Here is a 16,385-nt window from a genome sequence, read left to right as displayed (position 1 = left end):
GTTCTGCTAACAAGCACATGTTAATGCCTGACAGGTTAATGACTGTGTGTTTAGGTGATAAGTGTTTGTTTACAGTGTGACATCCACCAACAATTCCTTAGCGTCTGTTCTCTAACAAACAGAAAATGACTTCTCTGGAAGTATCATTTCAGAAGATAACTGCATTGCAGATGTGTCAGGCTCTTCAGCTCAGCTGGGGGTGTGAAATTCAAAGTAATTGGGATCTGAAGCATTCTGATAACTCCTTATGTCCCTGAGAGTTTATACAAAGAGGGTGTCGATGATTCATAGCATCTACGGACACATTAAAATGTCTATTTGTGAACTGCAAATCATTCAAATATCTGTGAAATTGAAAGCTATGAAAAAGGAAGTGTATGTTAGACTGGACGGTGAATGTGTAAATGAAAACAGAGTGTCTGCGTTAGATGTCATCCAGACATGATCAAAGTTTTATTTTATGAACAGGGAATAAATAATATATCATTGCCAGCAGAGGGCAATAGAGTGTAAAAAAAAAACTGTATATGGCTGGGGTGTTTTTTTCACAAACTAACAGTAGTTTTACACATTATGTCCACCTCACCTACAGTAGAGCTTGAAGATGTCACCATGATTTCACATAATTTAAAATGGACATGTATGACCTCTTAATGGTAAATAACCCAATATTAAATATTTTTATTAAGAATTCAATCCAGCATTTTCACATATAGTGCTACTGTACAACAGGAAAGCACTGAAGTAAAATTCAAAAATGCAAGGATTGAACTGTAAAAATGAAGTTTTGTATCCCATTGGCATTCATCATATGGGTAAAAACAATTGTCCAAACACTTCAAAATATCTTCTTTTGTGCTTCAGAAAGGAAGTCAGTATGGTTTGGATTAATGATGACAGAATTTACATTTTTGTGTGAACTATAGCTTTAACAGCAGGATTTATTTCTGAAAACAACAGGTCCAAAGCAAAGAAAGACCACATACTGTTTCCATCTCTCATATGTTACGTAACTTAGTGAAAGGTAAATGTGCCCCCTCAAATTATATTAAAACAAGAGGACAGTGTGTAATAGTACAGTTTGACCTCTACCGAACAAACAGTACAAAAACATGAATTCCATGGACACAATGAACCCATCAATGAAGAAGAGTAACAATTTAATTATTCTAACAGCCTTCCTTTAAAAAAATAAAATAAAATAAATAAATAAATAATAATAATAATAATAATAATAATAATAATAATAATAATAATGCAACCACTAAATAAGCCATCATTCCATAATTTTAATAAAATTAAATAATAAATTTTTTGTTTAACACAACGGCTAAAAAGTTTAAGGCCATTATTATTTTTCCAAAAAGAAATGAATAATTTTATTCAGCAAGGATTAATTAAATTGATCAAAAGTGAAAATAAAGACTAGTGTTTCTTGAGCACCAAACCAGCATATTGGAATGATTTCTGAAAAACCATGTGACAGTGGAAATGGCTAAGAATTCAGCTTTGCACCATCACAAGAATAAATGACATTTAAAAAAAGAATAATATTAAAATATAATACAGTTGTTGTAATAACATTTCACAAGTTACTGTATTTTTTATTCAAATAAAATCAGCCAGGGTGAACAAAGGAGACCTCTTTCAAGAATACTAAAAATTCTTATGCTCAATACCAATATGAACAATACGCATAATGCCAGAACTGCTCAAGCTCTCAATATATCCTGACCTGAACCTGACCACGAAACCTGTTTCAGTCTGTACATATAGCATAGATGTTTCCGTTGCCTCATCCTACACTGCAAACCATTCAGCAGACCATATTTTCACATTTATAACACAAAAGGCCATATAAATAACGAACTAACCAAATATACTGCAAAGAAAATTCAGATTCATCTCTCCAGTGGCAATCTTTCAAAGCATAAGCAGCATTATTATAATATAGTATTATATATTTCAATTATTGATTACGTAAACGTTATGAGAAAACTGTGCTTTCCTGCCTCATGATTATGTGCTTGTCTGAGAGCGGAGAAAATAAATTACAATTTCACCACTGAGCTTTTTGCTTAGAGCTGCACTTCATTCTTGTCACGGAGCGATGGGCCCCTGAATCAAGTCCCATTTTCAATCCAACAAAAGCTCTATTCTCTCTAGGCTAGCGGAGTGATGCTGTTACCGCCAAGTCACATTTAGTGGAAAACAATATACGACATTCTGATTAAGACAAAAGCTTGAGCTTAAACGCAGTGCTTTGGGTTAATAAAGGTATTGACCCACACAATGGAAAAAAAAGCTTTTGAGGCCTTTTAGGCCTTAACTGCACTGTCCTTCTCAAATTGAAAGGAACAGAAAAGAAGAATGTTTAAAGAATCATCATGCAGCTATTTTCCATACATCAACAGTTCAGAGTGACCACAGCTGTCAAGCTTTAAAAAAAGGCCAAAAATAAAAACAATGCACATTAATCATGTGCTAAGTAGGCCTGTCTAGTTATTAGTAATATTCTGTTAATATAAATTGCAAATTTTGTGCAAGAAAAAAACAGCATAATTTACTGTGCATAACCTCAAAATCTGTCATTTCGGTTTCTCTTAGACGACCTATCTGCCAGTAGGACTACTTTATTTGCTGTAAAAATATACACAATAAAACATTTTAATTTAAAACATGGGAAGGAATAGTTATCCTAAATAGCTCTCATGTACTCACCACTATGTTGCTCCGAATATGTTGTTTACTGATCGTGGATCCATCTGGCTCTGTCAGGATCTGGATCAGGATCAGCCAGTTTATGGTCAGGTGTTGGGTTTGCGGTGACAAAATCTTGATTCCCAAGATATTCCTGAACAATATGTATGCTTAACAGTATATATTCAACTACTGGTTCAGTTGTAGAGGCAATATGCCAAAAAGAGATGTTGTTACTCACATTCACAACCAATTTTGACTGAGATAATTTTTTTGAATTTTATTTAACTGGAAAAAAAAAAGAAGAATAGCATCTACTAATTAATATTGCATTAATGCATTAATAGACTGAATGAATGATGACAAAGTATTGATTTAGAAGTGGAAAGGGGACATGTATCACTGCCCTTTCATATTGCTCATGCCCAAAACTAATCATACGGTACACAATACAGTCACAATTTAGAAGAAAAAAGTAGCATCTTACGTGGTAAAATGAGTGGTTCGTTTCGGTGTTAGTGTGTGTGTTATGCCAAATCAATGGGAACACCACTGCAGAAGACAACAAAAAGAAGAGTGGCTTAACATTCCAAAGGGCTCTAAATGAATAAGGATGGAGAGGAAACACAGGCACATTCTGTTCCTTTAATTCTGAATGAAATAGTTTAGGGCTACTGCTGTGTATCCATGCCAACATGATTCTATTCTTCTGGGTTACTAGGCTCTTAGCCATCTCAAAAGAACCATCCAGTGAGCAAATAAACACACACACACACACACACACATTCTAGTACTAACTATATAACAAGCAACTTTACCTATCCTTGTTATGTCTCTTATTTTTTTACACCGCTGCTAAGTATATTCTGTTTCTTAAAAACATTTATAAATATTAAGAATAGATACACAAGTATAAGTTAACTTTCTTATGTGAATTACACTTGGAAATGTAGTCATCACTTATAACCTGAACAAAAACATCACTGGCACATTAATAAGTCCATAAATCTTACCATACTAACAAGATAACTGACATGTAAGTACAAAAAAACAAAAAAACTCTGACCTACAAGGCAGTAAGTTATTAAATGAGACCACATTTTTGTGAAGTTGACACAGTTTATTCAAATTACACAATTAAAAACTTTTTCAAGTCTATATTTAGCATGTCAGCAGAATCTTAGTACTACAATCATTCTATATAAAAATATTTTAAAATGTATAGGTTAAATTCAGAACAGCAAAACTACTGTTACACCACAAAGATAACACAAAGAAGAAGTGCTAACATGATGGTCTAGTAGTATGTCTCTCTTTCCACCCAACCTGCAAAGAAATAAAAACATTTTTTTATGTTTACAGTTGAAAAAAATTAAATGTACTCATACAGTACTTAGACATACATTTGTGTACTATTCATTTAAATCCTACAATAAAGTACAATTGGTTAAAACAAGGTTGCAATTCCCTGATTACCTCCGGGGTTCCGTCTAAGGATGAGCTTTCTGATTTCATCATAAATAAAGATGAGAAGAGAATACGGGAGGGCACAGAACCACCAATTGAGCCTGTAGATAAAGCACAGAATATAAACCAAAGAAGCAGCCAAGAAAAAACTGCATATTTATTTTATACAACTACATTTTAGCCTACTTGAGTGGGTACATTCTGAGAGCCACATCCATGCCAGGGCAATAAGACAAGAAAGCCGCCAGTGCTGTTTCCTCAAACAATCCAAAGATCAAGATTTTGTTCCTTGTAGGACAAAAATGCAGTAAACAGACAATGAATAAAAGAAAAACTCCTCAAGAACATGGTTTACGCTTATTCAGAGCTCATTTGTTCTTCCAGACTCACTTCATTCCCTGCTGGAAGACAGAATTACGCCTGGTCTTGCAGATAATCAGATCGGCCCACTGCACGATCACAATGCTGGCGAAGAATGCTGTGTGGCAAGTGAACTCCACAATCTTTCTCTGTTCATATGTCTGAAAAAAACATAACATTGTTTTGGTACAATAATTCCATAGTATCACTTATGAAGACTTATGCACACCTAAATTGACTAACTGTTGACTACATTAAATTTTAGCTGATATACAGTAAGTCAGTAAGATTGTTTCAAAAGAAATTAATACATTTATTCAGCAAGAATTCATTAAATTGCTCAAAAGTGACAGTAAAGGCATTTATAATGTTCCAAAAGACTTCTATTTGAAACAAATGCTGTTCTCGAAAGAATTCTGGCAAAAAAAAAAAAAAAAAAAAAAGTATCACAGTTTTATCAAAAATATTAAGCAGCACAACACTGATAATAATAATAATAATAATAATAATAATAATAATAATAAAAACGTTTCTTTAGCATCAAATCAGCATATTAGAATGATTTCTGATGGATCATGTGATAGTGAAGACTGGAGTTATGGCTGCTGAAAATTCAGCTTTGCCATCACAGGTATAAATTGCATACAAATAAATACAGCCTTGGTGAACATGAGAAGAGACTTCTTTAAAATAACATTAACAATTTTACCCATCCCAAACTTTTCAACAGTTTTGTATGCATTTAAAAGGACTTCCTCTTTTGGGAAAATACAGTAATATTATTGACTCATGTTGCACTTACACTAAACATATTTTTTATCCAAAATAATGCTCTCTAGAATAAGAATATCCCTCCCCCTGACTAACATGTAGCAAATTTATGGTTCACAGCTGTAAAGTAATTCATAATACCTACCCATTGTTGCCCATAACTGTCCTCCAGGTCATTAATATGCTTGTCATCCCAAAATACACGAATTCCTAGTAATCTTGATGGTAAAAAGCCATTCTCAGCGAGAATGACAAAGTATGTGAAAAATCCAGCCAGAGCCTGAATCATACCTGCACAACGAGATAAAATCTTGCATTAAAAATATTTTTAAATTTTCACATTTTCACATTTTGACATGAGAAGCTTTTATATGATAGCATGTTAGTCAGGAAAAACTTGGATCAACATATTAATTTAGCACCTTATCAAATTTCATTAAAAATGCCAGCATTCTGGAATCTTCTTCTTGGATGTATTTTCTAGAGAATTTACTGACTATTTTATCACTTTTAGCGCCATCCTCTACCATTTTAGCTACTGAAACAAAGACACAAAATAAACACCTACCTATCTGTCCATATGCAATGCTAATAAGTCTTTCATTCACCAACTTGTCTGTTTTAGGGTTTCTGGGCTGTCTCTTCATGATATCACTCTCAGCAGCCTCGTATGCCAGAGAAATAGCAGGGGCTTGAAAACAAAACAAAATGATTAACTGTCATCTCTTGTAGAGATAAAGTACCAAATGCAAGTGTGAAAAAGAAAACAACCCAGTGAGTTCTGCACTGACCATGTCTGTTCCCAGGTCGATACACAGAATGGTAACAGTTCCTAGAGGTAAGGGGATGTTGGCGATAATGAAGAACAGGAAGGGTGTGATCTCAGGGATGTTACTGGTCAGGGTGTAAGCAATGGACTTCTTCAAGTTGTCAAAGATCAGCCGGCCTAGAGTGGAGAGAAAACGCTAATAAAGGAGCCCAGAACATTGAGAAGAGATGAAAAAAAAAGGTCTCCCATACCTTCCTCTACACCTGTGACAATTGACGCAAAGTTGTCATCCAGGAGGATCATGTCAGCAGCCTGTTTGGACACGTCTGAGCCAGCAATGCCCATAGCAACACCAATATCGGCCTTCTTCAGTGCTGGAGAATCATTCACACCATCCCCTGTTACAGCCACAATGGCTCCCTTTGGAACAGAAATGGTTATTTATTTATGTATGTATACATGTATGTTTAACATTAACCCCAAATTGCAATTTTCTAAACATTTTTTGTGAAAACTGTGATACTTTTTTTAAGGATTGAATAAAAGTATTAATCTCTTTCAAAAACTTCTGTAAAGTACATAAAAATACTTAGTTGCATTTTTATTTTAGAAAGGGGATCCCTCACAAGGGGGATCATATTTGGTGATCTTTGGCATCATAAAGTTAGAAAACCACTGTTCTGAACTGTCTAATTGGTGTATTTAGTACACAGCCCATTAATTAGATATATTCAGAAGTTCAGTGATTACCTGACGTTGACAACCTTCAACAATAATAAGTTTCTGCTGTGGGGACGTTCTGGCGAACACAATTTCTGTGTGGTACTTCAGAATATCATCTAACTGTTCAGCTGTGAGGTCCTTCAGGTCTCCACCGTGAACCACACAGGCCTTTGCATCTCTGAAAAGAGAGTATTTTATTGACTTATTAGTGTAATGTAAGGGGAAATTAAGAGTAACATTTTTAGTAAAACTAACACGATACCTGGGATTGACCTCATTGACAGGGATATTCAAGCGAGCAGCAATGTCTTCCACAGTCTCATTACCCTCAGAAATAATCCCAACACCCTTTGCTATGGCTTTGGCAGTGATTGGATGGTCACCAGTTACCATGATAACCTAACAGTTGAGAAATGTACTGTATGTGTAAACTATAATTATAGAATCATTTCAGCACATTGTAATGGATTTGCATCTCTGCTTTACCTTGATTCCTGCACTTCTGCATTTGCCCACAGCATCAGGTACAGCAGCACGTGGAGGGTCGATCATTGACATGAGACCCACAAAGCACAGATTCTCAGTAGGGAAATTCACATCTTCAGTATCAAACTGGAAGCCTTCGGGAAACTGTTCATCAGGGAGGTAGAAATGACAGAATCCTGTTGGAGAAGAATGCGAATGATCAGTCCACAATGTGCTTAGGTGAACTCACAACTTTTCTTTGAAGAAGCAGCTTTTTCTCTTTTACCTAAAACTCTTTCTCCAAGGCCCCCAAGCTCCAGATAAGCATTCTGAAAGGCTTCTTTCATTTCATCATCCAAAGGTTGCTCCTTCCCTTGGATCAATATAGTGGCACAGCGGTCCAGGATTCTCTCTGGGGCTCCTTTCATCACCAGCAGGTGTTTAGACTCTGTGCCACCATTTGGGTTCTTGTGCACTGACAGCTGCCAATGCAAGCACCATATAATTTCAGATAATGATGAGATATATTTTATTAGTAATATTAAGGCTGCCAATTTAACATGTAAATGAAAACCCATTTTCTATACTATAAGTAGAGATGGAAGATCTTAATTCCAGTACCTGATATTTGTTTGTAGAGTTGAAAGGGATTTCTGCCACTTTGGTGTACTTGTCTCTTATTTCTTTCACTGATCCACAGCAAAGCTCAATGCATTTCAGAAGAGCAGATTCAGACGCATCACCAGCAACATCTCTCTAAACATTTAAACACACAAGTGAGAAATTTATTAGAAAATATTGCAAACAATATCCACAATGAAGAGATGACATACGTGACATTATTGGATGGAACAAAACATTTAAGTAAATAAATAAACATAATTATATATATAACATTTGAACCATTATATATATTTTCTTTCAGAGAGTCAAAAGTCATTGTATAACTTGTGCACTGACCTACACCCTGTGACACATGTTAGCCATATAATTGCTATGCATCAAATCAAAACCTAACCTTCAGAATTGGCACATCTGTCTGTTCTGCCAGGAACACAGCCCTGTTGCAGAGCCCAGCAATACGAGCCAATGATGCCCAGGTGGCCGAGCTGCGGTCAAAGGAGGTCCCGCTCTGATTCTCTGTGGTGTCAGCCTCATGGATCTGGTTATCAAACCACATGTGGGCTACGGTCATGCGATTCTGCGTTAATGTGCCAGTTTTATCGGAACAGATGGTTGAGGTTGAGCCCAGCGTTTCAACAGCCTCAAGGTTCTTAACCAAACAGTTTTTCTTAGCCATGCGTTTAGCTGTGAGGGTGAGACAAACCTAAAGAACAAGAAACAGAGAGTAGGTGTCATGCAAATATTAGGGCCTAATCTTCAAACAAAGTAAGTTTTAACTAACTAACCGTGACTGTAGCGAGAAGACCTTCAGGCACATTGGCCACAATGATGCCAATAAGAAAGATAACAGCCTCCAGCCAGGAGTAACCAAGAACGAGAGACAGAATAAAGAAAGAGACGCCCAGGAAGACAGCCACGCCTGTGATGATGTGGATGAAGTGCTCGATCTCAATGGAGATGGGGGTGCGCCCAACCTCTAGTCCAGACGCAAGTGTTGCGATTCGGCCCATTACAGTACGGTCTCCGGTGCTAATGACGATGCCACGTGCAGTACCTATAACAACAACATGTGAAGTACTGGATGAGAAACAGAGGACACCAAAGTATCAGGCTGTTATTCTAAAATTTTAAATGTAAAATATACACTAACGTAACACTGTTTTTTATATTTATATATATGTATGGTGTCCTATATTTGGAATTTGTGCTCTGCATGTAATCCATTCAAGTAAACACACACACACCGTGAACACACACCCAGAGCAGTGACTCATTAAATTGATCAAAACTGACAGTAAAAACGTGTAATATTACATAAGATTTCTATTTCAAAATGCTGCTCTTTTGAACTTTATATTGAGAAAATAAAAAAACATTTCACATATGATATAACTCACATATGTGATACTGCTTTTAAACAGCAAGATTAATATTAAGTCATTTTCATTTTAGATACAACATCACAAGTTACTTTGTCTATTTTTGCTTTGCCAACAAACGTAGCTGAAGATAGCTATAACTATAGAAATACAGTAGAAATAGCAACACAGTAGAATTAATCATTGGCATTCCACTGTTTCATTTCTGAGCAAATCAGTGTTTTTTAATGAATCGATTGAGTCAATGACTCACTGATTGACTCCTTAAGACAGTCATTTGTCACCACCTAATGGCAAAGTGAGCAATAATAAAATAAAAGTATAAATATAAAAATAAAAATAAAAATATGAATTAATATGAAATAATATAAATGTAATTATAATGATTTCTACTAGATATTTAAGAATAGGAGTGAAACACTTTATTCAATATCTGTAGTGAATGAGAATATAAAATACCTTCTACACAGTTGGTGGAGAAGAAAGCAATATTCCTGGTCTCTAGAGGATTATCATTTGAGAAATCTGGGGACCGTGTCTGAGGCTCTGATTCTCCAGTCAGAGAGGAGTTATCCACTTAAAACACCCAATTTAAAAGCTATTTTTACATAATGTCACTGCCACAGCAAGGAATTGTGATGTTCACACTACACTGATCAGGCCAGATATAGCGGCTCATAATAACCTTGCAGCCATGTGAGGCTATGATTCTCAGGTCAGCAGGGATCCTGTCACCACCTTTTACCTCCACCAGATCACCAACCACCACCTCTTCAGCGTTGATATGATTCTTCTCACCATCACGGACAACCAATGCTTGCTAGAAAGGAAAAAGTTTAATCTGAACAAAAAATTCATAAGGATACAAAACTACTATTTATTTATACATTATTATACATTAGTTTATTAGATTTCAAGACAAATAGAATTGCAAAAATAACTAAATTGAGAAGAAAATAAAACTACCTGGGGAACCAAATTCTTGAAAGAGTCCATAATTTTTGAGCTCTTAGCCTCTTGATAGTATGAGAAACATCCAGTGACGATCACCACAGCTGATAGCACAACTCCCAAATACAGCTGCATTACAAAAAGAGATAAACAATACTAAGTAAAACATATCTAAGAAGCAGAACACACATTTAAATATTTTTTTCAGCATTCCCTCTCACATTGTCATTAGCTGGCTCATCTTCCATTGCCGCCTGAATGCCATATGCAAGAAAGCAGAGAACGGCACCAGTCCACAACAGCATGGAGAAACCACCAAACATCTGCTTACAGAACTTCACCCACTCTGGGGTGGTTGGAGGTGGAGTAAGGGCATTAGGTCCATCACGGGCCAGAATCTCTGCTACACGGGCGCTTGTGAGACCCTGGTGAAGTCAAAGAGAGGGCGATGTAGTTATTAATCACTAGAGATTTATTAAGAGTCATTTCATAAAAGAGAATGACACTTGGAGACATTTCACGAACTTACCCTGCTCAAGTCTGTGCCATATTTACGGTGGAGCTCTTCCAAAGTCAGTTTGTGATCATCCTGAAATAGATTTTATACAGAAAGACTCAGCCTTGGAAAAATTATCAGAGTATACCATAATGACCAAAACTAAGTAAAGTCTTACCAAATTTACTTCCTTTTTTAGCTCATCCATATCTTTTTCCTTTTTCTTGTTTTTGTTCTTTTTCTTTCCTCCTTGCTCTGACGTTGCCGCCAGCTCGTACTGGTCCCGTCCATCCTGAAATAGATGTTCGAAACATCAAATAACAACTTTGTAAGATCTTGTTACTGAGTCAATTGTTTACTGAGTAAGTATTGTGGAAAAAGTTAAAGAAATAATTAACCCAAAACAAAACAAAACAAATAGAATAAAATGATTAACCCAAAAATAATAAAATAAAATAAAATAAAATAAAATAAAATAAAATAAAATAAAATAAAATAAAATAAAATAAAATCTGTCATTGCTTACTTTCATGTTGTTTCAAACCCATTTGGCTTTCTTTCTTCTATGGAACATAAAATAAGAAATTCTAAAGACTGTGCTGCTAACAAATTTTTCATGCAGTTACTAAGCTTTCTGAAGTTTTCAAGCTTCTAAAAAGGTTCAAAATCAACATTTAATTGATCCATACGATTTGTGCACTACACTTTCCAAGTTATCACTTTTATGATACCTTTATGATGCTTCTACATACGTCCTGAATCTTGAACTAATTACCTTGTACCTCATATGGTGAAGATGAGAGCAAGCCAAGCTATCCGATTACCAAAACATATTCAAATTGCTGCCAACCTCCTGAGTTATCAAGGGTCTTTTATGTATTTCGAAGGGATCTGTTTTTTCTTGACGTGATCTGCTACATGGAATGCAGAAATATAATAATGTTCTGTGGCAGATTGCCAATCTCAACTAGGAACATGGAAGCAACCATGTCATCTTGGATTCTTTCCAATGAAAAGAAATAAGCAGCAACAAAGCCTTTTCCCTCAGTACATTTAATTTCCCAAAGAGAACATGAGTAAGCAACGGTGGGTGTATCATTAGTTTATCTCAGAATAACACAAAGTGTTCATGTTTTATTCACCTGTTCAGTCAACCAGAGTGCAATTGTTGCCTCAGGCAAACATGTTATGCCACCTTAGTGGCGACACACACAGGAGTGTGATAGGATCAACTGTTTGTGAGAATGAAAAATGAATTTGAAGATGTTTTTCCAAATTAGATATGATTTAACTGTATGACCTCAAACAAATTCACAGCAGTTGTAAACAGTCCCAATTAACAAAGCTGTTTGGTTGTACAGTAAAAGAACCTTTATGAAAATAGCTGCAGCACATTAGGAGGCAAAAAGTAACTGCATGTTGACATATTTGCTTTATTCTTATTACAAAGGATTAGGAAAGTTTTGTGGTAATTCAGGTGCACTGACCTAGATAAATCGCACCATGTTCTTAAGGGAAGGAGAGAAAACTTCACTCTGAAACAACAACCAGGGGCTCTAGAACTAGCGTTAGGAAGTAAGGAAAATGCCTATGCACTACACTACACAAGAACAAATATAAAAAAGTTGAACATTATTAGCAAAACAGTGAAAACTCAATTTTAAATCCTGATTCCACACTAAGTATGCAAATAAAGCCATGAATAGTGATGAGAACTGCATGCACTGCACAGGTCATACTACAGCCTACTACACTCCTACTTCTCAGTCAAACTGAATATAAAATGCAATCATAGCATAAGAAACAATAAATTACTTCAACAGCACAATTACACAAAAATGAATCTGAAACACACATAAAACTTTTTTTGGTATTGTTTAATATATATATCACTTACATATCACAGACTTTTTATATCTAATTAATTTGGTCTCAGACTTTTGGGTCTCATGTACATAAATTCCATATCACCTATGCATATTTGGTGTGTGTTTGTGTGTATAACTTTATAACAGCCATACATTTTTTGATAAAATATAAGTATATTAATAATATTTTCGTTTAAGTTATACAAAATTCGTGGTAACGTCTAGTTATTTAATACAGTGCTGGTATTTGTCACCAGCGATCTTCACATACTCAATATAATCAATATAATACTCAGTTATCGAAACATATTTTACTTACCCCAACTCCCATTTTCGCTTGTGAACGGCGGCTGTGCTAACTTCACGTTCACTTTCAAAGCCCCTTTCAAGTGTGTGGAGCAGAGCATCAGATAATCAGCGGCTCTGCTGCAGCTTAACTGATATATGTGAGTCTCAATCACACGTTCGTGTAGAAACGGAACAACCAATAGGAATAGAGTAAATTCTTTGTGTAGCCTGTGTGTCTCTCTGTGTGTGCGCGCACGAGAAGGGAAGTGTAGTACATCTAAGGTCTGAATCCCCTGAGAGACAACGTTCTTTTTTTTACCAATGCATATTACTCTTAATAAGTAACAATAAGGCAAAATTCACAGCACTAGCTTGCCTGCCTGGAATAAGATAAATAAAACAGGATAAACAAAACTTTGACTTGATTCAAATGTTAATTAACCAAAAAAGTTTATATTTAATTTATTACCGTAGCCTATATACAGTACCGGTTAAAAGTTAATATATTTTTTAATGTTTATGAAAGAAATCTCTTCTGCTCTCCACGTTTGCATTTATTTGATCAAAAATACAGTAAACCGTAATATTGCGAAGTAGCCTATTACAACTTTAAAGAACTGTTGAATTATTAAAATATTTATTTAAAAGAACTATATTAAAATGTCATTTATCCTGCGATAGTAAAGCTGAATTTTCAGCAGCTTTTAATCCAGTTTTAAGTGTCACATGATCCTGCAGAAATTATTCGAATGGTGATTTTATGATTTGAATTAAAAAAAAAAAAACTTAATTATTCCAAATTTTGAGCAATACAGTGTCATAATCTTATAAGAATAATAAAATTATGTATTTTATGATGCACAAAAAAAATCATTAAAGGGATATAAGGAGTAATAACTGTAAAAATCTTGCAAAATTTGATCACAAATAACTTAAAAATAATGTGATGAACAAACATTACTGGAAAAAATATAAAACACACACATACACACACACACACACACACAGAGAGAGAGAGAGAGAGAGAATAATGTCTGTTTAGTAGGTGAGCAAAAATGGCAGAGATGTTCTTTTTTCAACATAAATCTTTCCCTATGTTTAAATGATTAATTAAACAAAACAAAACAAAAACAAAAAAAGTGAAAATCAGTTTCATCATTGTTTGGTTTTTCCTCCCTTGCATGTTTTACACTGCTTGTGAGGAAACCATGGCAATGTGGGAAACCAAGAACAGCGCCAGGAAACCTCATGTGGCTAAAAGATAATACAATCCTGCTGTTGATCTGTATACTGTGGAGCCAAAGAGAGGTTGTGTAGTATTAGTATAGTATAAGTATTATGCAACGTCAGAAATGTTAGCCTATGTCTAAATACTATTCCATGTTAAAGCCGTTGCTCTGTAAATCTGAAAGCTTAACATGAGGTCTTAGAACCTATTATGCAAGAGCTTTGGCGGTAATCTGTGTATATAGCTAAGCTGCGCTTTTCTGACACCAAACATTCTTAAACGCCAGAGAAAAATCAGTCACACACAAGAGAAAGAGCTGCAGATGATGTGAAGCGAGGCCATTTTGATGAGTGTTCCCATTTCATTTAATGCATTGCTTTTATTTTGTGTGTAAGCCTGTGATTACAAATGGTTCTCTGTGTCGTTTTATCTATTTATGCTAGAAGGACACAGATGCAACCTTAGACAAATGCATTGTAATTCTCCCCTTTCAGTCCCTTTTGATCTGATACAAATCCATTAAATGTATTTCTCTCGTTGGGCCATATCAAAGACCCGCTGTTTTTTCTTGATCTCCGTCCAGCTCGCATTCACCCTCTCCCCATTTCAGATGTCTTTAGAAGTCCAAATTTAGACCACATACACACACACACACACACACACACACACACACACACACACACACACACACACACACACACACCTTTTTAAACAGCTTGGGTGCTCTTTCTTATAATGGATCCTATAGTAAACAAACACAAACGTGTCGTGCTATAGACAAGGTTTCAGATAACACCATCCATATCTGCACTGAGATACAATGGCCACTGTAACCGTTCTGTCATTTGATGGACAAGCCATTTCTTCTTTCCTAGAAGAGCACCAATGCTACTGGGCATTCTGTCTGAGATCGAATGACCTCGCTTTATTGATGCCTTTTTGTAATGACGTGTCAAATTCTGTCAGACAATGAGAAAATTAATTACTGGGGATGTGACCTGAGCCATGACAGCAAACAGAATGACACTTCATATTAACATGGCATATCAAACATCAGGTTCGACAAAATACATCTTTATAAATGCAAAACAGATGCTTGTATGTGCATATAGTGGAACTAATATTTATTTTCAATTTAATATGCAATGAGAAAGAGACAAAGTTGCATCAAAGGTATAAATATGGTGAATGGCTATATGATTTGGGATACAAATTGTCAGTATTAAATTGTATTGCTCATAGGTTCATTGTAAAAGTATCCTGTTAAATTTACAGTGGATAACTGGCTGTAGTTGCAAAACAAACAAACAAAAAAATGTAAGAAATTAAGAAATATGCTGACAATGTTTTAGGTATTGCAGGATACCTGTATATTTTACAACCAAAAATTAGTAATTTATGCTTTTTAATTAAAAAAAATATTTTACATAATGAGATTTTACATTCAATTTATAATTTAATAATCACAGAATATTCAGTTTGGATAAACTACACCTTTTTTTATTAACTATTAAGTACAGTATAAACTTTCTATAATTTGTTTCACCAAAAATACTGAGGTAAAAATAAGACAGTTGTTGACATAGTAAGAGTACACAATCATTACAATTGCTCTGATAATTTGGTCTTGGAAGAATCTGATGAGAGTTTATATGGAAATCTCAGACTTTTTATTACAGACTTTGACATCTTGGCATCTAAAATTCAGGAAAATAAATCTTTAGCTCAAAAACAAGACGTAAACAAAAAATCTCTTCCCATATTTATCTCTTTCAACATTGGCTGGGTTTCCCAAAGCAATAACCTTACTGTCATACTCTAGTTATCATACTCCTTGTTTACTCCCTTAGTTTCTGTCTGTCTTTGTGTATTTGTAACTGTCAGTCTATATCTGTGTCAACGGCAGACACTTCATCTTCACGTCAGTCCTATTGTCACGCCAGCCTTTCTCTCTCCTTTCCTCTGCCCGCAAACAAACTCCATGCATTTCTCTCTATCAGAGCACCTGTCACCGCTGTCTGTCTGTCTCTTAGACTGTGCCACTCAATCTTGTCTTGATGCTGAACATCTTCGATTGAAGCCATTTGATGTTAGCTTTGTCACCAGCTATGAAAGATGCAACAGATGTGGAAATATCTCAGACTCGAATGTAACATTATTCACATTAAAGGAATAGTTCCCCAAAACCCAGAAATCTGTCATGATTTACTCATTCTCACATTTTTTCCAAACCTGTATGCTGTTATTTTTTACTGTGAAAGACAAAATTGTATCTGTGCCATAGGAATCACTAATG

At 35.3% G+C, this 16,385-nt stretch overlaps 1 protein-coding gene across 1 annotated transcript; it reads right to left on the bottom strand.

The window, feature by feature from the left end:
- Positions 1 to 3,053: 3,053 nt before the first annotated feature.
- Positions 3,054 to 13,050, bottom strand: LOC109052054 (sodium/potassium-transporting ATPase subunit alpha-1). The gene is made up of 22 exons (XM_042764065.1): positions 12,893 to 13,050; positions 10,884 to 10,997; positions 10,739 to 10,798; positions 10,431 to 10,634; positions 10,225 to 10,338; positions 9,943 to 10,078; positions 9,718 to 9,834; positions 8,665 to 8,933; positions 8,274 to 8,582; positions 7,877 to 8,011; positions 7,542 to 7,737; positions 7,277 to 7,452; positions 7,053 to 7,189; positions 6,818 to 6,968; positions 6,319 to 6,487; positions 6,090 to 6,244; positions 5,867 to 5,990; positions 5,444 to 5,589; positions 4,558 to 4,688; positions 4,354 to 4,455; positions 4,177 to 4,268; positions 3,054 to 4,026 (listed from the first exon to the last, which is right to left on the bottom strand). The coding sequence occupies exons 1-22, from the start codon at positions 12,902 to 12,904 to the stop codon at positions 3,998 to 4,000; spliced, it is 3,078 nt and encodes a 1,025-aa protein (XP_042619999.1). The 5' UTR covers positions 12,905 to 13,050; the 3' UTR covers positions 3,054 to 3,997.
- Between the last annotated feature and the right edge of the window lie 3,335 nt (positions 13,051 to 16,385).

This window comes from Cyprinus carpio, chromosome A9, assembly GCF_018340385.1.
Source record: "Cyprinus carpio isolate SPL01 chromosome A9, ASM1834038v1, whole genome shotgun sequence".
Classification (NCBI taxonomy): domain Eukaryota; kingdom Metazoa; phylum Chordata; class Actinopteri; order Cypriniformes; family Cyprinidae; genus Cyprinus; species Cyprinus carpio.
Note: the sequence above shows the minus strand (reverse complement) of the source record. Positions and strands in the feature narration are given on the sequence as shown.

Excerpts from the sequence above, each read along its gene's own strand:
- LOC109052054 (XM_042764065.1), bottom strand. Across the intron at positions 6,969-7,052 it reads GTCAATGAGGTCAATCCCAG|AGATGCAAAGGCCTGTGTGG; the intron begins GTATCGTGTTAG and ends CTCTCTTTTCAG. Across the intron at positions 6,245-6,318 it reads TGTCACAGGTGTAGAGGAAG|GCCGGCTGATCTTTGACAAC; the intron begins GTATGGGAGACC and ends TCTCCACTCTAG.